Raw genomic sequence first — 23,889 nt, 5'->3', positions numbered from 1 at the left:
CCTGCTTTTTGAGTGATATTTTTTCAGTGCGTTTGTCCATTTGAATGAGAAACAGGAGTTAGTTACTCGTTAGTTTTATTACTGATTAACCCAAAGAGTCTCCACAACCAGCGCTGGATAAACATGACAGAAAGCCAGGCCTCCCCCTTCCCAGACTTCAGCAGAAGCGGATGAATCAAAGTGTCATCTATTGACAGAAAGTGAATCAAAACAATTAAACAGCACAAACAGGCAGCAGGGGTCAGAGTCCCCAACAACAACCCGTATTCCTGAAAAATATTTGATTCTGTTTTAGATTCTACTTTTATGGTTGACTTCTTTATGTTGATATCTGAAAAATTTCAGTCCTCAAGGCCTCTAAAACAAAGGTAGTATGTTTATTTGGCATTCAGACAAGCAATTTTTGAAGAGGTAATCTAACTTAGGTTAATCTAACTTAACCATATGGTCTAGTATTAATGCACAACTGGTTTCTTTAATTAGCAGCAGGTCAGAAACATGACTGAGTATAAGACGAAATTTTAGTGAGGCAGAGTCTCTCAGGAGTAAAGATGAGCAAAGGATCACTAACCTGCAATAAAAACTGTTCCTCAACATGAAATTGGTAAGGCTTTGAATATCCCGTTGTCTAAAGTCCATAATATCATCAAAGATTTTGAGAATGTGGAGAAATCTCTGTGTGCAAGGGGCCAGGCTGCATGTCAATATTGGATGCTTATGATTTTTGGCCCAGCATTAAAAACGGGTATGATTCTGTGCTGGAACAATTTCTTCTTCAAAACCATAGATGCCTTATCCTGCAGACTAAAGAGAAGAGGGACAATCTAGCCTGTTATCAACGCACAGTTTAAAAGCCTGCATCTCTAATGATACAGGATTGCCTTAACCTCACACGCAAGATAGACAGTTTGGTATATCCATTGCATGGATGTATTTCACATTCATCTGGGAAAGCTCCCACAGAAAGAGTTTGGGAAGGGCAGGACTTTTAAAAAATTCTTAGAAGGTGATTGGGGGAATGCTCCATCTATCACATTTATGAGGGGCCAACCAGAGCGACAAGACAAAATGACTTGTGCTTGCACAACTCTTGAGTTGATCTGTTTTTATTTACACAGTCCACAACTATTTTGGAGTTGTGTTTTTATTTGACTTTCAGACAAATCCCAACTCTTTTTTATTCCTAGTTTTGACTTCACCGTCAGATTTAGAAAGTGTCATCTTTATGATTCCACATTCTGCTGAGAAGTTGACTTGGTTGTCAGGCATTTTAACTCATCCCTTCCTTGTAAAACTTCAACGTACCTGTCAGAAAGAAATATGTTTTTTTCCAAATCGAGAAACCAACTCCACCACCACCCACTCACCTCCACTGCTAAACTCACTCTGCTCCTCTGTACTTTATTTATTCCTCTTTTCTCTGCATCCTTACAGCATCTTTCTTTTTCTCTTTCCCACACATCCCTTCTCTCTCTGCCTCCAATAGTGCACTCACACAAACACATGACAAATGACACAAACTCATTCATGAAAATGTTGCACCACTCAGTCAAGGCTTAACCACTGGATTATGGGATTAGTGAGAGGGACAGATCTAGAGCATAAACACATGAATAACACACACTTACACTCATGCACACTTCTCTGTGTGTGTTGTTTTTATGCTATGTTGGGGCTGTAATTATCCTGCCTTGTGGACTTTATTTGTACTCACTGTAAGCAGGATTTCACAATAAAACAACGGCAGTTTGGTATGCTTTTATTAACTACTACTAATTACATATTGTATATACATACAATACCACAATCACATCAAAAACCATGAAATTTCAATATTCATTTAGAGCTCATTTTTAAGATGATGGATGGACTTTTTTTCTGAATATATTATTGCCAATGGAGACAGGTAGATCAAAACATATTAGCTAGTTTGCTTAGCATAGAATAAACAGAGAAGTTTAGAAAACATCCAGAGTTATGTGTTACATACTATTTTCCTCTGCTTTCTACTACTTATGCTAGCTAAATTATCCAGCTATACTGTAGCATGAGTACCATACAGGCAAGAAAGCAGCAGGGGTGGAAAGTATCTGATTCTTTCACTCATTGTAACTGAGTAGCTTTTTATTTACTTGAAGTTAAAAAAAAAAAAAGTTAACATCTATACAGGAAATATTTACATATTCCTAAATTTACTTATCAGTAGCATCTACAAACGGTGTCCAAAATATGGTAAATCTGCCTCTGAGGTTTACATCATGTTTACCTCAAGCTTAGTCCTCCTGATATCTGATTTGTCAACTGCATGGCAGGTGACAAATAACCAGGAAGTGTTTTTGTTGTGACGCAGAGGCAATGACTGACATTATACTAATGCTAGAAAAGTTATTCCACTCCATTGTGCTGTTCTTCTTACTTAGAGTGATCCATCCTCTATATATTGAACCCTTACGCCACACAGGTATTACATAGTGTCAAAAGCACATAATGGGGACAAGGCCAAATCTCAATACATACCTTGTACCTCCCACTTTGCCCTACCTCTACATTTTGTACGTTTACATCTAGGGGTGTCCTGATTCTTTTTGGAATGGAGGGGTGTGAAGTAGAGCCTTTTCTCAACCCCGCTTACATATCCACCCCCTGAATTTCTGACCAATACTGCATCCACATCCTGGTCATGCATAATGGTGGCACACATAACAGCTGCTGATTTTCGTCACGTCTGTTTAATGCTGTCACTGACAACTGATGGTAGGATAGTCCTATTTTGAAAAGATTTCACCATTACACCAACCTTGCAGAGCAGATGGATACGCCCGTTTCCTTGTTACTCACTGGCACATCCATCTTTCAAAGCTCCCATCTGAACCGTTGGGGCCCGGTTAGAAAGTGACAGGACCAATCAGTGATGAGGGGCAGTACTTTCAGGCACAGCAGATTCGTGACGTAAGCAAGCAGCAACAAGGCCGGTGCAATTATGGCGGAAGAGCTTAGCGTGGATGCTGCTAAAGCGCCAGTTTTACCAGAACTTGACGACATTTCTTCGTTGAAAGAACAAAGAACAGCAGTGAGTTGTTTTCTTTTCAAGAGCAACAAAAGTCATGTACTGACATGTCTACAGTCGCCATGGTTCGCATTATTCCTCAGTAGCTGTGCACGCACACCTTGGTTGCGGCTACGTCACGTGTTTTGTTGCTCTGATTGGCCCGTAAAGATGTGACAGACAGAGCGTTTATCCAATCCCATTCTGAGTTTTTTCAAAGCCTCTGCCCTTTCCCAAACGCTTAGTACTGAAGGTTTTCCAGATGGATGTGTTACATGTCAGGTTACCATTACACCTCTAAACTCTGTTTCTTCTATTTAAGCATTTAAACCAAAGTAACTGTCCTTGTGCTTGAGTACAATATTCATGTACCCCACAGACAGATTTTTAAAAACCAAAATATAGTTACCTCTGCCAAGGAGGTTATGTGATCAGCAGGGTTTGTTAGTTAGTTTGTTAGTCAGTTTGTTAGCAACATAACTCAAAAAGTTATGGATGGATTTTGAGGAAATTTTCAGGAAATGTCAAAAAATGGCATAAGGAAGAACTGATTAGATTTTGGGAGTGATCCGGATCACTGTCTGGATCCAGAAATTTTTTAAAGGATTCTTTCCTATCGGGAGATAGGGGTAATGGTGGAGGTCTGCGCTCTCCAAGTGCTTTTCTAGTTTGAAGATATTGGCAGAAATTTTCACATCTGCCTAAACCAATATCATGTTGATAATTCCGTGCAGCCCAGTTAGCATTAGAGCAAATGCTAACAGGCTAGAAAAAATGGGTTAATAGTGTTTTCTTTCTTTCTGACACAACCAGATGTCAAGTTCTTGCCTACTGGAAGTCATGTGCTTGCACTGTTAAATGACACTCAAGGAAATGAGGCCAGCAATAGCCTGGGACAGAACCACCAACACTGAGACTGGATGTCCTTTTAAGGCCTCTCCAGTCAACCACACAGAGAGCTGCTCCGTTCTGTCAGCAACTTGCCGTTTGCTGTCTGTTCAGGTGCTTTTTCCTGTGTTGTGACCTTGCTATGTTGCTGTTTTTCTTTTATTATTGTATGTGCATGAAATCACTGTCTTTCTAAGATAACAGATGGAAAAAATAAACATATTTTATAACTTTTAATGCAAAAGATGATGGAAGGCAATATGATGAGGGTGTAAGAGGTCAATGGGAGAGACAGAGGGAGGGATTAGGGTGAAAGAAAATGGAGTCAGCTGAAAGAAGGAGGACAAGTACAGGGCATATTTACCAACAGTGATGTGTGCAAAGCTCATATAAAAAATACGCCCCCCCCCCATCCCTCTCTCTCTCTCTCTCTCCCATCCACTGTATTGACGGATGACGGCATGCAGGCAAGAGATGTGCGGGGATGAATGGATGGACAGGGGAGAGCAAAAAGGAGGGAAGAATGACATCAGTGCCGAGTCTGTAACCAGCCAATCCCCTCCCAGCCTCTTGCCTGCTGTCTCCGCCCTCCTACACCTCTCCCTTGTTGCTACGGCAGCAGCACCATCCCGCCTGTGCAAGGCATTGTTTAGAGCTGGTAGTAATACGACGTGGTGTGTATGTGAGTGTGTGTTTATATGGGACACTAGAGGCTGCAATCCAGCACAAATAATCACCTCTTTTTTTCCTACTCAATCATCCATCTCTCACCTTTCCTCCTCCCTCTCCATCCTTCACCTCTTCCTCTCTATCGTGCCTGTCACTGTCTTCCATCTTCCATCTTACGTTCTCTCACCTCTCTGTCTTAACGTTCAAGGTTCTTTGATTTTTGCTGCAGTGTTTGTCACTTCATGATTGCATACAGCAAACACAATTTTCACATTCATGTGTGCTGGTGTTTTATTGACATCATATGGCTGAGACAACATGGATGTATATGTGAAGATAAAGCTCCAGATCTTTTCCTGACTCACATGAAATAAATCAAAGAGAAAAATGCATTTAGAAGCACTTTCGCAATCACTGCAAAGAGCTGGAAATATTACTAGATGGTTTAATAATGCTAGTTTTACAGTACTGTGAAGAAGTATTTGCCACTTTCATAATTTTTCTTTTTTTTGCACATTAACACACTTAAATGTTGCTGATCATCAAACTAATTCTAGTATTTGACAACTATAAATGCAACTACAACTATTTCATTTGTTAAGGGAAAAAAGCCATCCAACCCCACCTGGCCCTATGTGAAAAGTAATTGCTTCCTAAACCCCATAACTCGTCATGCCACCATTGGTGGCAACAACTGCAAGCTAGTGGTTTGCAACAACTGGCAATGACGTTTTCACAAAGTTGTGGAAGAACTTTGGTCTACTCTTCTTTGTAAATTTGTTTTAATTCAGCCACAGTGCAGGGTTTTCCAGCATGAGGTCAGGTCAGGCCAGGTATTGGAGCATGTGCCAGTTTGGCACTTTGCCGCTAGCTTGTTCCTGCACTGCTCTGGCCTGATGGCCTGCACCCGGCCCATGCCCCATCTCTCCAGGTATCTTCCCAGCTGATTCCCCCATGAAGACACGTGGCTGCTCCCGGTGCCTGGACCACCCCACCGTGCCCTGGGTGCCAGGAATGTGGTGAGCTGTATGTATAGGCCCGGGTGAGCTCACTAGATGCCCATAAAAGTGCAGCAGTCGTTCCGATATCAAGCGGCTGACCCTTCTCATCCTTGTTCTCCTGAGCATGCCAGCATTAGGTCTTGCCAACAATATCCAAAAATGCACCAAAGATTCAGTCAACGCCCAGGCCTCACAAGAGTATTGTAAGATTGGGAGGACCAAGGACTGAAAGACTCTGACTTTAGTTTGCATACTCAGATACCAGGAGCGCCACACTGTCTTCCTCTACAAAACCCATCGCCCCAGGCAAAAGTCTAAGTCTGTGGTCGATCTTAGTCTCACAGTCAAATCGATGGATTATGCTGCCAAGGTAGGTGGCCTGCTCTACAACTTCCATGCTCTCACCATTCACAGACACAGAATTGATGGCAGCATCCAAGGCATCCCCAAATGTCTGTATTTTTTTTTCATTCACAATGCTTGAGCCTGCTCATTAAGCAAGTTAAGAGTCACCAAAAGGACATCTACAGTTCTGAGCATGAACATTCTGTTTAAAGTGAGGCCACGGCATCTCAGTCAGATTTAAGTCCAAACTTTGACTAGGCCAGGCCAAATCCTTCCTTTTGTTTTTTAAAGCCATTTAGAGGTGGACTTGCTGGTGTGTCAGATCTTTGTCCTGCTACATAACCCTAGCGCACTCAAGCTTGAGGTCCAGAACTGATGGCCGGACATTCTCCTTCAGGATTTTCTGGTAGAGAGCAAATTTCATGGTTCAATCAATTAGTCATCCAGGTCCTGAAGCAGCAGAGACCATCACACTGTTACCACCATGTTTGTTGGTATGATGTTTTTTGTATGAAATGCTATGCTAATTTTACTCCAGATGTAATGGGCCGCACCTTCCAAAATGTTCAACTTTTGTCTAGTCAAGCCACAGAATATTTTCCCAAAAGTCTTCGGGATCATCAAGATGTTTCTTGGCAAATGCAAGACGAGCCTTTGTGTTCTTTTTGTTCAGCAGAGATGCTTGCCTTGGAACTCTTCCTTGGATGCCATTTATGACCAGTTTTTCTCTAATTGTTGAATCATGAACATTGCTCTTCACTAAGTGAGGCCTGCAGGTATTAAGATGTTGTTCTGGGTTGTTTTGTGACCCCCCTGGATGAGTCATCAATGCACTCCTGGACGTTATTTTGGTAGGCTGGCCACTCCTGGGAAAGTTCACCGCTATTCCAAATTTTCTCTATTTGTGGACAATGGCTCTTACTGTGATTCACTAGAGTCCCAGTCTTAGAAATGGCTTTGTAAACCTTTCCAGACTCATAGATGTCAATGACTCTGTTTTATAATCTGTTCTTGATTTTTTTTTTTAGTTTGTAGCATGATGTGTTGCTTTTGGAGATCTTCTCAGATATGTCCTACTTAAGTGATTTTCTGATTCAACTGGTCTGGCAGTAACCAGGCCTAGGTGTGGCTAATGAAGTTAAACCCAGCTTTCCCATAAATGGGGGAGGCCTTTAGAGTTACTGGATATTTGACCAGGAGGTTACATGACGTAAACCCCCTACCATAGTGCATGGTATTTTTTTGTGTCTTTGGGTGGATTTGTGTACTTCTTTTCACCAAAGTTGTCAAGACTCAGATAATCATTGTCCAGGGAAGTCCTGCATCAATCATTTTTTTATTTTTATAGTGACCTTTTTAACCTGAGGCCTTTAAATACATCTTTATGTGTTGTACAACATGTTCTCAAGGCCCTATTCAATACAAAACTAAACTTTCGGGAATCATTAAACTTCTTACTTATCCTGTCTTGCAAAATGTATGCACATTTTCATGTAACACACAAAAAGTGACTGTCTTTTCCTAAATAAGAAGGTTTTTTTTTAACCATTTTTGGCAGAATAGTTAAATCAGTATTTCAAATGCTATGGATCTAACCTGGTTAGCAATGTAAGCCCATAGCACCTGTCTTCAGCTTGCCAATTTAACATTGCTGACATCAGACCTTAAAAAAAGTACAAATACAAATCCATATGCTCATGTCTTGCTTAACCATAAGCCTAGCTCACACCACATGGTTTCCAACATAATCCCATTCATTTAAAAAATCTATCTGAGAGTGATACAGCATTAAAATGATTATATTTTAATGTAGTCTGTTTATCTTTCAGCTGGTGTGCCTGCTTGTGTCAGGGTGTCTGCATTTCTCCTCCTCTCATCTACTGCTGTGCAGCTCTTTCCTCTCGTAACCATGGAAATGAGATCAACATGCAAATACCTGAGCACGCTTGCTAAGGCTGTGTGATAGAAGATGCAAATTACATTTCCGCTTGTAGGATTACACACCCACACACAGATGCACTCTCAGACGTATGCACACGCACACACAAACGTTTATGTGGGCACGTACGCAATCTCACCTACCAGCAGTCCAGTACATTACAGACAGTCTGAGCTAAGTGTAAATCATTTAATTCAAACCAGGCATCAATTTAAAAAAAAATAAAATAAAAAAATAAAAAAAAATTTAAAATAAAAAAATATATATATATATACACACACATATATATTTATATAAAACCTTTCTGAAACTACATATCCTAGTTCAATATTTAGTTCTATTTTAGCTTTGTTTTTTTTAATTGAACCTCACCCTGTGTAGAAACAAAAAACTGGTACAATAGTTTGTTTTTCTTCTCGAGTGATGTTTGCTAAGTTCTTTTCTGCCTTGTGTGGCTTCTCAGGTAGCAAATGGTTAATAAAGGTCTATGCGTTTTTAATTTGGCTTTCCTTCTGAGTTTTTGCGAACTCCAAGTGGGCTCTCTCTTGTGTTTTGCTCTGAGGAGAGGCTTCTGCCTTGCCACCCTGCCATGAGCCCATATTGGTTTTGGGCTGCAGTGGTGTTTGTCCGCCTGGAACTCTCTACACAGGATATCTGACTCTGGAGCTCAGTCAGAGTGACCATCGAGTTCTTGGTCACCACTCTTACTAAGGCCCTTCTCCCACTGCTGCTCAGTTTGGCTAGAGGACCAGCTCTAGTTAGAGTCCTGGTTGTGCCAAGTGTCTTTCATTTGAGAATTATGGAGGCCACTGTGCTCTTGGGAACCTTTAGTGCAGCGTAACTTTTTGGTAGCCTTCCCCAGATCTATACCTTGCAACAATTCTGTCTCTGAGCTCTGCAGGCGGTTCCTCATGCTTGGTTTTAGCTAGGTTAGGTTTTAGATATGCATTGTGAAATGTGAGGCCTACTATACAGAGGCGTGTGCCCTTTAAAACCATACCCAATCAATTTAATTCACCACAGGTAGACCAATCAAGGTGTAGAAATATCTCAGCAAAGATCAAGAGAAATGGGAATAACACAGGCTAAATTGCAAGTGTTTCTACAAAGGGTCTGAATACTTATGTAAATGGGATATATCAGGTTTGTATTTTTTTTTTTTTTTACAAATTTGGCAAAAAATTAAAAATATTTTTTCACATTGTCATGATGGAATACTGAGTGCAGATCAATTTCAAATTTTTTTTTCAACTGTAGCATCAGGCTGCAAAGTAAAAGTGGAAAAGTGAAGAAGGTCTGAATACCTGCTGAATGCACTGTTTTTCAAATATGTAAAGAGAGAGCAAAATGATTTTAAATCAATAATAAATAAGACAACACAGTGTGGTCCAAGAGTGCTACCTATTTAATCATCAGTAATTACACAGCTTTCTTAGAGATATAAAACAGATATGTACATATATTTTATTTAACATTGTCCAAATCAATAACAAACCATTTGTATCAGTACACATATTTTTGTATTATAACTAGGGTTATTGATACCAGATCAATTAAGAGTATGAGTATTTATATTGATACTGTGTACAAATATAAGTACTTAATAATACAATAAGTGTTATTGAAAGTAGGTTGAAATTAGTTTTATTTTCATCAGATGTTTGTCATCCCTCCACTTGACAGTCTGGAAAGTTTATATTAAAATATCAACAAACAGCAGACATGGCTCCACTTTTAACTACAAACCCACATAATAAGAGGCTAATATCATGCTTTACAATGATACTTAGTACAGTATCTGCAGTGTTTTATCATACAAATTCTTCGACTTGGTATCTGCACCAACACCATAACTGGTATCAGTATCTGTGAAAATCTAGTACATAAATATTTATCTACCCTTTCTAACTAACATATTGTACTATCAAAAGCATAAGTCTGTGGCTGATTTTTTAAAAATTTATCAAATATATATTAATACTTACATTTATGTTTATTTACAGATACCTATAGAAATTAAAGTGTTTGTGAAGTGTATGAATTTTCATATTTGTAAACATGTGGACTTACATAAGTAGGGACATAGACCTCCATCTTTACACTGTTTTTTCATTTTAATTTTTTCAACTTTTGTTTTCCAAAAGCAGGAGATGAACAAAGAAAATAAATGAAGTAAACACTGAACACCCAGTGACAATCACTTTATTCAAACAAAAGGATAAAACAGTAAAAAAAAAGGGGGTAATTTAGATCACTTTCACTCACTTAGATTGAAAAATGTAAGCCTTTTTATCTCTCCCATGTCACCACAGTTCACTACAACAAAGGTCAAATGTTCCACAGACACTACTCTCTCGACTGTGCTCTTGGGTGTTTTTTGTTACTGCTCATTTAAAATGTCTTTAGAGAGCGTTCTCCACAGTTGAGGCTTGGTACAAATTCCCCTGCACTTCTCACTGAGTCTTATCTCATTCTCTATCGCCTCTCGTTTCATTGATGTCTGTTTTTTTTTCTCTTTTATGAATGAACGGTAGCGGAGTGAAAGGGGACGGGAAACTAGACCCTGTGTGATAGGCTTCCATCGGTTGACGTCACCTCCGCTATGACGCGATGCAGCCATTCATAAAAAAAGGAAAAAAAAAAGAGAAACAACCTAGAGGAGGTTGGATACGCTTGAAGAAGGTGAGGGAGAAAGTACGAGGTGACCGGACTGGACTGAGCTTCAAGTGCGGTTACAATGTGCGGATGAAAGAGAGGTGCAGAGGGAAACCACCGCAGGATCCGCGCGCCGTGTCCAGGGTTTGAGGGCCGTGGCCGAGAAGAAAGAAAGCCACAGAGAGGAGCTGAGCGACGGTGAAGCCTACATACGCAGTCTGAAACGACGTGCGATGGAGGACCTCGGCGAGATGGACTGCCCGGTGGTGAAGCGGCTCTTAAAGGACGACAGCGCCAAATGCCTGCTGCTAGACTGCCGCTCTTTCCTCGCCTTCAGCGCGGGGCACATACGCGGCGCCGTAAACGCCCGCTGTAACACTATCGTCCGCCGCAGAGCCAAGGGCTCCGTGCTGAGCCTGGACCAGATACTAGCGGGAGACGAGGAGGTCCGGGGCCGCCTTCGCTCGGGGATGTATTCCGCAGTGGTGCTGTACGATGAGAGGACACCGGACTCTGAGACGGTGAAGGAGGACAGCACTCTGACTCTGGTCCTAAATGCGCTGTGCAGGGACTCCTCCGGCACTCACGTATACCTACTGAAAGGTAAGGGATCCATGATTACACACAGCCCTGCATCTGCATCATGAAGCCTAATGATGATAGAATACACTCACTAGCAGCTCAGCTCAGCACGGCCATTTGATACCAGGCTATAGGATAGGAAGGCATTTTTATTGTTAATGAGCCTTTATTCAGACAATGAATTTTAGCAAATACCGAAGATAACAAATTAAATTGATTACCATAATAATAACAACTAATAAATAGATATTGTTAAATTTATCGCCCATCCAGATTTTTATGAGAATATTCATTTAAAATATGTGATAAGTTATTTAATCTCAGGAAAGCTTAAATGCAATGAAAAAGGAGCCAATAACAATAATAATAGGTAAAAAAAATATACAACTCTAGACTAGTTTTCACTGGCCTTTTGGGCACTGGTGGTTATAACTGTTATTTTTTAGCCAAATAGAAAGAATAGAAATTCAAGTGCCGATGTTATGACATACTGAGTGTTGTGTTATTGCCATTATCCAATAAATGGACACTGAAATATTATTATGACATTTTGGTGTTGTGTATTTTTTTTTAAATGCACTCTCACTAGCACATTCACTCACTGCTACACACATTCACACACAGACCAATGGCTGTTAGCTGAGTGAATGAGGTAATGCTGATGCGTAGAAGCCACTTTAAACCAGAGAGACTAGTAGAGACACATGATCCCTCCAGAAACAGTTTGCTTCGGGTAAATCAATGACTTGAAGCTCTAAAATGTGAAATCAGCACTTGATTTATCCACAAGGCTATATTTAAACTGCAGGAAATCTGGAAAACCAAAGCTGCTGCAAGCTGTGGCGCATTATTATTATTATTTATTTTTGTTGTGCATCTTAATGACGCAGACGCCTTGAAGCACAGGAGTGGATGTGTGGAGCTTGTAAAGATGACATTTTCTCTGTTAATCTGATTTGATCCCAGAGGTGCACAGAGCAGTGGTCAGCCACATGTATGAAAAAAGGGAAGCTATGATGAAATTGTTTTAAAACCCAGTGGCTGTAGATACAGGAGAGAGTGGGTCAGGGGTTGTTTTTAAAAGACCCCGTGGTAGAAGTAGATCCTGGTGCAGATTGTCCTGGATGTACGTGTGGGCTGAAATGCACTTCTGTTGTCCTTATATACACTATACCCACCCACCCACACTCACACATACATATAAAGAAAAATGATATTTCTGTGTTGCTGTTATGTTCCTGGATAGTCATTTTTCAACAACCTTCTCCTCTAAACAACTATCTCATGTTTTACTACAGGATTTATTCGAATGTGATCACCCTATTACGCTTGTGTTATGCAGTGTGATAACCTAGGCCTTCAAAGAATTGTATTTTAATGTAATAATTTATCTTTTTCAGGTGGATATGACAGGTTTTTCACAGAATACCCAGAGTATTGTTTAAAAACAAAATCCTTGCCGTCCCTCACCAGCCAGTCCAGCATTGACTCTGCGTGCTCATCCTGTGGGACACCACATCACGATCAGGTAAAACACAACAGTCGAAACTCTTTAAATAACCCAATTAACAGTCAGCAGTGCCAAATGGATTTAGGTCATGAATAAGCCACTTCTGGGTGCATGCTATACCCATTGTTCAAGCTGCAACCAATGATTTTTTTTCACCTATGAATGTGAAAATAAGCACTAATGCTCAAACTTGAAAGTCCAAACAGCAATGTCAATTGTCAAAGGGCAGCTACATAAATATAAGATTTTAATTGTTAATGAATGATCAGAACTTCAAATCGATTTTTTTTATTTGGTAAAAGTGCCATCTTTGATTTTTACATATTGACACAGAGAGCGGCCATGTGCAAACACAGGATGTTATTTGCCTTGCAACCCAACTGCCACTCATATTACTAGGTTCACTCAGCCATTTCCAGATACAGTGTTAGTGCTCATAGTAAAGTCAAAGATTTCTTCAGTCTGAAGAACATGCTAGTGGAGGTGTCTAAAAATATTCTTTATGTTTATATCAGCTTTTTGTTCAAATACTTGAACTACTATAGTTCACCATTGATTCACACATCTGCGTCACTTCTGTGGCCCAGGTTAGCCTGCTTGGTAGGTCAGTAATATGCTGCCTGGGCCAGCAGATCTTATGCCATGTTCACGGTCACATGTGCCGCGGGTCTAATTACCTAGGAACGCATGAGGGAAGAGACAAACACAATCTGTCCTCTGTACGGCAGGAAGAAAACAAGCTTCATGGTCTCATCCACGCTGTCAAATGGAGGTTGTTTTCCTGGAATATGGTAGTTTCCTGTTGCAGCTTAGACACTGGCGAGGCAGACAGGCTAGATAGATATGCCACTTGTTTTTTTTTCCCTCTCACAGTCCACCCCCCTCCTCACATTACGTCTTTTAGCAATATTGATCGTTTCCTGATGCTGTGTCAGTGCTCAGGTCGTCAGTGGCGATGACATAAACACGCAGAGCCTTGTCAATAACCTCACTACCGGTATAGACTGCCAACCAGCTGACCCTCGAATGAAAGTGGAAGCAGTACTTTAATTCATTCATCAGAATATGACTTGATATAGGTTTCAAATGATGATTTTTACAAAATGCTACATAGGAAATGATATGAAACCCCCATAAAAACACTAGTGGAACCACATGCAATTTTTTTATTATCCAGTGAATGTGCATTTCATGTAGACATATTCACATTCTTCTTGGAAATTAGTCCCTCTTTTTCTAAGGAAATGTAATAAGACTAAATGTCCTCAGTAGGTCACAGCACTAATTTAATGTACTGTACATAATGTGGTTGTAAATCTCACTTTTGTGTGGCTTAGCTTCTGTACATATGTTATCTACTGAAATTAACTGTTAAGTGAGGATTTTAAGATTTGTTGCTGTGGGTCATGTTTTTATCAAAAGGAGGGGGTTTCTAAATGTAAATATTTCTGTGTGATTGTAAAAAAGTACAGTGTTCTCTCTGTAGCATGAAATATGGTGAATATTAACCATTACTGATGACATCTGTCACATCAAATCATTCTTACAAGATTTTATGGTTTGTTCATGCAAACATGAATCAGTTTACCGGAGATCGCAGCTTGAACAGCAAGCTATGTTTCCATACAGTGAACGCTGACTTGAGACTTGAGCTAACTAACAAACTTAACCTCCTACGACTCTGCGTCCTCATATGACGACATTTCATTTTAGGTTCCCTGCACCATAACTCTTAATTTTGCTTAACTAAAGACCTGTTATTCTCATTTGTGGACACTTTGTTTTCCACCTACAATTACCAGTGTCATTCAGTATGGCCACCATTTTAACCAAAATGCCGGTCTCAACACAAAACTGGTCAAGGCACAAAAACGTTTCAAATTTAATGACTGGAACTTATTTCTTTATGAATTTGACAAGTTCTATGAATATTAGCAACACAGCAACACAGATAACAGGAAGTACTCATATGAGGACACTGGGACTTTATTGTCGTTTTAGCGTTCCATATGTCTTGGAAAAACATCGGAAAGAAACAAACTATTAACAAGTAAAAGTGAGTACAAAATACAAAATCTTAGGGAATAAATACATTTTTTTTGTTCAGGATATTTCCGGCTCTGTTTTTGCGCCAGCCTGGTAGAATGGTTAATATTTTGTTACACAATATATTGTTTACTGATATACAGTAAAATAAACCCTCTGTCCACATATGAGGACATATTTTTCTGTAAAAGCTACTTGTTGAAATTCAGTATTTAGTTTTTTACTTATCAGGTCCCAAATAACTAGGGGATATCAAAAAATCATACCAAATAAGATCTTGGATCTCAGTAGGTTAATGGATTTATACTGAAGTTTGTGTCATTTTAAGTTGTTTTTCATTTTTGTTAATATATGTCCAACTAACCAAGGTTGGGGCTGGAGATGTTTTTGTATTCAGTGACTCAATGAAGTGACTAAATAAACTGATACATTTTTAACAAAATGTTTCAGAACAGAAAATCTGCCTCTTCACTGCTGATTCATAACCAAATAATAAATGAATCATCCTCCTCTCCTCTTTCTTTGGTCCAGGGTGGTCCAGTGGAGATCCTGCCGTTCCTCTACCTTGGCAGTGCCCTCCACGCCTCAAAGAAGGAGGTTTTGGACAGCATTGGAATCACTGCCTTGCTGAACGTGTCCGCTGACTGTCCAAACCATTTTGAAGGGGTGTACCAGTACAAATGTATTCCAGTGGAGGATAACCATAAAGAAGACATCAGCTGCTGGTTCCTGGAGGCAATTGAGTTCATAGGTCAGTGAGCCAGTGTGACATACAGTACTTGTGATTGTGTAGCATCTCAGTGGAACATATGCATTCCCATGGTGGATAACCACAAATAAAATAGACGTTATTGAAACTATGGCACATTTTGTACTTTAATGCTATGTTTTTGGCCATAAAAAGGGTTCAGTTAAGAACACTCTGGTCTTAAATTTAACCATTTTATTGCAAAATGGATCTACAGTTTTACTTGGTGGAGAAGGCTCTGCTCAAAAGATGATCCCTGGTTTAGTCAAGCTTTGCTTTGGGTTTCCAGGGAGCACATGGCTAGAAACCCCCATATGGAAAGATACATTTATGACAATGTATATTGAATGCAATGAAATTACTTCAAGGGAATTAATCCATAGTAGCATGAATCTCAGGATATGAGGGTGCAACAAGCTTTTTGCTATACACGGCTTTCCACATTATTTATGTGGCCACTCATTCCTTGTCCAAGGCTTTCTGGCAGCAGAGATCCTTTTTCTTTCCCATATTGCTGAAACCTGTGGCCTGCTTAATAATGTGGAAAAGTGCATTTTGAGGTTTTTATTTTTTATTTTTTAAATAATGGTTATCATTAAGAAATTTGTTCAAAAACATTTGAATTATGCTCTAATGGCTGATGACTTGAAAAATATTCTGACTGTCATTTGCATTAATATTTTGGAAAATAAGAGAAAAATGCCTTTTGCTTATTAATGTGGAAAGCGGTGTAAAGAAGGAGGCTGGGGTGGAGGAGGTTAGGCTTTGCCAGCAGAAGTGTGGTGCATCACCATTAATGCAAACAGGGATCAGTGAAAAGTACGTCTTACACCACTGTGTTGAGAGAAAGATGTTATTGACTGTGGAAGCTGGGAGGGGATAATTGGGATCAGCTTGCTGTCAACTGATCATGGCTGGGTATAGGTATACCGTGTCCTGCATGAACTAGCGCTAGGCTTCATTTATTCTTAATTATGCTTGTTTTTACCATTGGTTTGAACAGACCTTTTAAACATCCATAACACAACACTCACATTTAGGTGACTTTTATTTATCTTTATAGATACGTATGTCTGCCTATCAGTCATTTAAATGTTTAAAGTGTAGAATAGAATAATGTAAAGAATAGAAAAAAAGAGAATGCTTGTCAAAAATGGTGATAATGGCCTTTTTTTGTATCAACATTCAGACCTTCAGTCTTAAACCCAAAGAAAGTGGTTGTGCTACAATGTCATACAATGTCACCCAAGGAAAAGTAGCAGCGAGCAACACTTTTTTCTGTTGCAGATGAGATGACATGAGAAGCTAAGATGAGTTTTCTAATTTGGCTTGAAAGATGATTAGCTGATGGATAAATAGTTTAAATGGATAATGGTTGTTACTTGACAAATGTATTTTTTTTAACTGCCCGTTGCTGGGTAGGTTAATTCAGTGTCAAGTTTAGCAATGGTGGCTGATAACCGCTCATGCTTATTAAACACCCGTCTTCTTGAAATCCTAAACTGACCTGAAATGTAAAGCCATGCATCAATTCTCCTCTGGAGTCTGAGAATTATCCCCTGAAAAGAACTCTCACAGAACTGGTAGAGAAGTATTAATTCATTGAGCAAACTGTGCATGAGGAGAGGAAGAAAACTACAAATCAGACATTCATTTGCTGGATTCTTTTGTTATTTATCATATTCAAGCAAAACATATATGTCTGCAGCAGAGAATACTAACCAAGATCCATCATATAAATCATCGTAGAACAAAGAATTTGCGGATATAATTTAAAATGAATATATTCAAATCTGTCACTTCTCTGCGGAATGATTTCGTTCTCCTCTGTCTGATCGTGTGATTTGCTTTCACTTTGCATATGCATTCTGTGTGTAGACATTGTGAGTGTGCTTTTGGTGCTGTCAGTGTATGTTCGTGAGCGTGTACTCTGATGTGCGTGTAGGTGCTGGTATGCGTCATAGTTAGCTGCTGTGGGACCAGAGTCTGACTCATCCACTGTTACCGGGTGAACAGACGCTGTGTTGGAGTTACCTGAAATCTGTCTGTTTGTGTGTGAAAAACAGAGTTTGAGAGAAAAAAACATATAGACATTTGGAAGCAGAACAAGACGTACAGAAAGAAAAATTGGGAAGATATTGCAATCATTAAGGTGCTGTGATTGGTGTAATTATAACAGAGTTTATACTATTTAGTGAGGCATACTCTGATAATCATGTAACAGAGAAATCGTAAGCAATGGGGAATATCAGATTACATTATTCAAGATGGGAAAAACAGTTACATCTCTCCATTATCCTCTGTGCTTCCGATTTCCTGCTACTCCCCCATACATGCTTGGGGATATTACCATGACGGTCCAACTAATCACTCAAACTGAGGCTCTTGAGGAAATTGAGTTATCGTAAATGTTTCAATCAAACTATTACCTAAACCTGGTTATTTCCTGTAACAGAAGCAACTGCAAGCATCTAAACATAGGGAAGGAGGCGCAGACATAAATAGGGCATGGTAGGAAGTGCTAAAGAGGCTGATGACTCAAAGTTTTGCACTTGCGTGTTTCAGTTAGATGTGATTTGCTGCTTTCTCACTTTGAGGTTAGTTACCAGATTGATTGCATAGAGAGGGGATGAGTGAAAGTGTGGCGGAAAGGAAGTTGAAGTGAGGCAACGTATCAGGGTACATCTGTTGTGTTCAAACACTTTGTCTCTAGGGGGATAAGAATACATTGGTGTAACAGTTGAGTTCTTTAAAGTCCAAGGTGCCTAAGTAGGAAAACTGTCTGTACTCTCTGTGCAGAGGGAAAAAGAGCTTAATGTGTGCCTTGATCCATTTTCATCTTACTGTACTTATCTGTCCAAGCACAGATAATTTAATGAAACTTCTCTTTCCCTTTCACTAAATGTGATTTATGCTCTGAAGTGTCTCAGCATGATCACGCTATTGTCAAATGGGGCCTTTTCCCTTTAAAACAAATAAAAATAAATGAATGCAAGATGATTGCAAGGTGATTTTCCCCCACAGTTTCAAGTAAAGGTTACTTGACAGGATTTTATGGGAGGTTCTGTCCTCATATGCTCTGCTACAAAGATGCCTTGAGCACTTTGATTAGTAAGAAGATAAACAGGGAAATACACACTTTTATTTTCCATGAAGAAAATAGAGCTTGCAGCAAACCACCATGAACAAAGCAGTCTGTAGTTATGTGAGGAGCTTTGTGAGACTAACCTCAAAGGAAAGGAGTTGATTTTATTAACTGCCAGTGTCACACTGACAGTGTTAACTGGCTGATTTTGGCCAGCACAATACCGGTATAATCAGATCCCTCCATCTCATGCAAGCATTTGGTATTTGGATGTAACAGTTCATTTTGCAGGCATTTGGTACTAAATAATGTTAACATTTAGCACCAAATGCCTGCAGATTAACATTCTCAAATGGTCAATTGTAGTTTCAATTGAAATTACTCTCTAATGGAGCTAAATTGAAAGTTTAAGAATCATAAAAAAGATTAGAATCCTGCAGAGTTTGGTCCAAATGTCTGTATCATGTTGTGTGGAAATCCATCTAGATTTGCTGAAGTTATTCATGTTACAACTTCAAATGTTTGAAACAGTTGGAGGGTCACCAAAGTCATCTGGAATCCATGCATATCTGCAGAATTTGGTGCCTGTCCCATTTGGAGATTTTTACACATTTCACTGGATAGGGGAAAAAGTTGACCCTCTGTTCATGCAACAGGAAAAGAAAATATGCAGTAATATTCAAATCACAGAAGGTGCAATATTTCCTTAACCTGAAATGTGTTGATACAAATTTTTTTGCAGATTTAATTTATGCTCTAAACATTATGCAATCATTCCAATTGTAAACGTTTTAGAATTGTTCACAAAAATCCTACTGTCCTCATTTTTGTATCTTTTTCGTAATCAAAATGAGAATGACGAAGATGATCACGCTTCATATTGAATTTGAAATATGAGTCAAAAGACTCACATTTATATATTTTTTCAAAATTTTCTGCCCTAGTTTAATCCACCTAATATAATGAAGCCTAGGGTTAGTTCATGCAGGACACTGTAGAGTTACGCCCAGCCATGATCAGCTGAAGGCCAGCCAATCCCAATATTGCACCCCAGCTCACACAGCTGATCACAGCTTTTTCTCTCAGCACTCAGTATTTTTTATATGACATACTTCTCTGCTACTGCTGGAAAAGCTACACATCATCCACCCCAGCCTCCTCCTTTATAGCATAAGGCTTGTCACACCCTCATAATCACATGCATGCTACTATGGATCAATTGGCTTGGAACTGATTTCAGTACATGGAGTATGCATTATCATAAATGTATCTATATGGGGGTGTGCTCTCTGGAAAGTCAAAGCATGCTGCTTGATTAACCTAGGGAGCGTCGTTAGAGCAGAGCCTTCTCCTTAAGTAAAACTGTATATCCATTTTGCAATACTCTGGTAAAATGTATGACAAGAGTGTACCTGACTGAAGTGTTGGTTGTGGGATAAAATGATTTATTGCTATTGTTTGTTGAAAAATACATATGATGAAACCCTTAAAAAATAATCAAATATTAAATTGCAATGTTGAAGGAAAAAATGCAATTAGATTATTTCACAGATTGTTCAGCCCCAATTTTATGTCAAGTCCACTGAAGGTATTTTTATTAATTGTTTATGACCTCTGGTCCCCTCCTACCATCTTTCCTCAGACTCAGTAAGAGACTCCAGTGGGCGAGTCCTGGTCCACTGTCAAGCAGGCATCTCTCGTTCTGCAACCATTTGCCTTGCCTACCTGATGAAGAGGAAACGGGTGCGTCTGGACGAAGCGTTCGAGTTTGTGCGCCGGCGTCGCAGCATCATCTCCCCCAACTTCAGTTTCATGGGTCAGCTCTTGCAGTTTGAGTCTCAGCTCCTTGCTACATCCTGTGCAGCAGAAGCTGCCGCCACGGCGAGCCCTCTACTTGGACCCAAGTCCTCAGCGACCACCACCTCAACATCGACGACGCCCACCTCCCCTTTCATTTTCAACTTTCCTGTTTCTGTGGTGAACCCCGCCTACCTGCACCACAGCCCACTCACAACCTCCCCCGGCTGCTGATGGACAGCCAATCATAACCTCCCCCTACCAAAATAACTATCTGAGCACAGACTTGGCTGCCATTATCTGGATGAGTGGTTGCTCTTACTGACTGCTGCAGGATGTACATGCTTCCAGGGCGGGGGAGGTTAAAAGTGTCATGGTGCCTGATTCAAAACTCAAAGACTGAAAAAAATCTTTTTACAGTTCAGAAACCAGCCAACGCTCCTTCCTTTTCAATACCAGATTTCTTCACATTGACCAAAAATAAACTGGCTCTCAAAACCTGTTTCAGTGAACAAGTTTGGATGGAGTGTTGGACTGACATTTGCTGAAGTTACACCCTCTTCCTTGAAAAAAAACAAAAGGACAGCATGCACAGAGGCACACTGATCCACACGCTGACACAGAGAGGCATGAACAGCAGTGAACACTCGCTGCCTCACAAACACACGCACGCATTCATGACTACCAACTGAATAAGCTCAGTATGAAGACAGGGTCTGTTGCTATGGAGACAACAGGTCTTTAGGAGAGGAGATGGACACAGGAAGGAAGGAGGAATTTTAAGCACCCGATCCTTCCCCCTTGGGTGTCCCTCCTATTGCCAGACAAAAGAGATGGATGGAGAAAAGAGGGGAGGAGACGGTGATAGAAAGCAGGAGCCTCTTCAGTGACAGGTGCTCCGACCGGAGCTTCCTGTCTTTCATACGTCCTCTTCCTCCCTCTGTCTCTCATCCATACCTTCCCCTCCTCTCATCTCCTTTCATCCTCTTTTATTCATTCCCTGCCCCTCTTCTCATCCCTGCCTCTTATTTTCACCCCCTCTGCTCCCCATCTCCTCACTGAAGAGGCTAAATAGGTAAAATAAAATGCCAAATAAAGGCCAGAGCCCTCACTCTTGGACTGGGAAACCCCACTGCAGGTCCTTGATAAACTCTGTAAACCCCATCAGTCTCTTCACATAAAAGTTGGTTTTCAAGGACAGAGCCTACAGAAATAATGCCTTTACAAAAATCATTTTGCTCAACGGCCTGACATATTTGGTGGTGATTTTTTTTATCTTGTCTTGAATTTTAAATCACAGGTTGAATTTAGGAGCACAGTGGTTCTGGAAGATGCTTAAGACGAAGACAGAGCTGCTTAAAGAACCATGCTGGTGGTCCTGTATGTTTTAACCCATTATGAATAATTTGCCTTATGGTTAAACCATTTTCCAAAACATAAGTTACCTTTTATACGTAGGTGTGTATTCTCTGTTGATTTTCCTAAGGTACTCAGATTATTGGCTCCTATGCTTTGAAAAATGGTGATTATTTAGTTAATGGGCAAAAATGTGCACCAGCAGTGGGTCTTTTAAGATGTTTGTGCCTTGTTCATAAAGGTATCCCCTGGACTTTGGTGTTCCTGGATTTGCCAGTGAAATGATACTTTTTCCTTAGCTGCTAGAAAGCATAATGCTGAATGTTAATCAGCCTTTTCAGAAGAATCTCAGAACTTCAGCTGTGCAGAACAGACTCTTTTTCTTCAAAGCAAAAGCTTTTCTCTTCATCTTTAACCATACACCCACAGATTAACGCAAACACATGCAAACACATCATTTTCTATATTTCATGAGGCATCAGACTCACCGTGAACTCCACAGAAAATATTCAGGATAGCAAAACAAAACAAGGACACTGTATTAAAAGCAATCTTTGAATAGATTCCCTTTGCTACAAATACCAACTCCATAGACTGTCAACTAATGCTTTTAAGAAATGAATTAAGGGAATGATATACAATGACATTTTTTATTGAACTGTTCTTGAAGTGGAGTAGATTTGAGTGATCTTAGAGGCAATATTTTCTCTGATTACATCCTTAGATGTTTTTACAGATCCTCCATTTTTTTTGTTTCTTAATAAAAGAAAGGATATTCAAAAACATTTATCAACTCCACTTTAAAAAACATCCAGGGCCATCAGTGTTACTCCTTGTGAGTGTAAAGCAGGAAAAACCCAATTGTTTATTGATTTCATATTCAGATCCATACTAGAAAAGAAGGAGTAATGAGAGAGTGAATTACCCTCAGGCCTGTGTGGCCATTATCCAGTAACAGGAAGTTGTTCTTACGTTTCTTCAGTGTTTGACTCCTGATGTGCACACAAACACACAAATGCATACCATAGCTACAGCCTTTTCTGTTTTTCAGGCTTGTCCACAGTTCTCTCTGTAGCATTTTGCTAGAAGTCTTGCAATACTGTACTTACAATCGATACAAGAAAAGAAACAACAGCAGTGATTTTTTTAGGCTTTCACACCCAGGTTTCATGTTCTAACATCACAGTCTGAGACAATGTTTGCAGGGCTTCTGCCTTTGACCAGGCTAAGCTCTACACTCTGTGCTAGACATCCAAAGGCACAAAGTCCAACCATGGTCACTTTTATACCCCATGTACGCACAAAACAGACAGACACACATACACACAGGGTTTCAATGTAAGTGTTTTTGAAGATTGTCAGCACCTATCTCTGTAGCACTTTGAAGTGATGCAATACTGTATTTATAATTTATAAGTAATTTGTACATCATGGTTATGGTAGACTGGCTAAACTTTTCATGAAGTGGTTTTGTCCATGTTAGAGGGGGACAGAGTGAGAGAAAAGAGAGCAAATCAGTAAAAAACGCAATACTTTATACATTGTGTGGTACCTGTTTGTCTGTCGGCCTGTCTGCCTCTCTGTGTTAGTCCATCTGTCTTGACTGTCTCTCTGTCTGGTCAATGCTGTTTACCCATCATGGCAATATCAATCCTTCACTTGGACATTTATAGATATAAAAACAACTTTCCCTCAATTTTATTGTGGAATGAATGATCTGTGCATTTATTTATTACTGAAAAGACACTGTTGAATAAACAATGTTCTTACTTAAGCTGTGGGAGTTCTTTCTTCTTTATGATGGGGGGACCTATTAGTCAAACAGTACACACAAGTCAGAAGGGGACTATTTCAGAGCAAATAAGGAAGTCTTGTTTATTCCATTATTCTATGTAACACCCAAATTAGCCCTTATTGAGATGAAAAGCTGCATATGATGCATTTTAGCCAGAGTCAGGTGAAATGAATTGTGAATGAATAAATCTTAGATTGGTTAGATAGAGAAATTGTGCCGAAAAGCACATGGGAGTTTTCATTTAAGACCTTAAGAAGCAAATTTAGCTAGAAAAATAAAATGAAATCCACAATCACTGTATCACAATTGCTGTTTGGCTCCCAACCTATACACTACATAAAGTCTGTGTTTACAAAATATCATATAAAAATCAAGATTTAAAAAAAACTAAGAATTATACACACTGCATGATTTCTTTTAAAATTTT

General features: G+C 39.7%; 1 protein-coding gene across 1 annotated transcript; it reads left to right on the top strand.

Moving 5' to 3' along the window:
* The first annotated feature begins 10,524 nt into the window (after positions 1-10,524).
* dusp4 (dual specificity phosphatase 4) lies at positions 10,525-23,412 on the top strand. The gene is made up of 4 exons (XM_041811367.1): positions 10,525-11,146; positions 12,526-12,653; positions 15,213-15,432; positions 20,157-23,412. Exons 1-4 carry the CDS (start codon positions 10,777-10,779, stop codon positions 20,543-20,545), a joined length of 1,107 nt encoding a protein of 368 aa, XP_041667301.1. The 5' UTR covers positions 10,525-10,776; the 3' UTR covers positions 20,546-23,412.
* The last annotated feature ends 477 nt before the right edge of the window (positions 23,413-23,889 follow it).

The sequence above is a fragment of the Cheilinus undulatus genome, linkage group 17 (genome assembly GCF_018320785.1).
Source record: "Cheilinus undulatus linkage group 17, ASM1832078v1, whole genome shotgun sequence".
Taxonomy (NCBI): domain Eukaryota; kingdom Metazoa; phylum Chordata; class Actinopteri; order Labriformes; family Labridae; genus Cheilinus; species Cheilinus undulatus.
The sequence above is the reverse complement of the archived record's forward strand: the minus strand, read 5'-3'. Positions and strand labels throughout refer to the sequence as shown.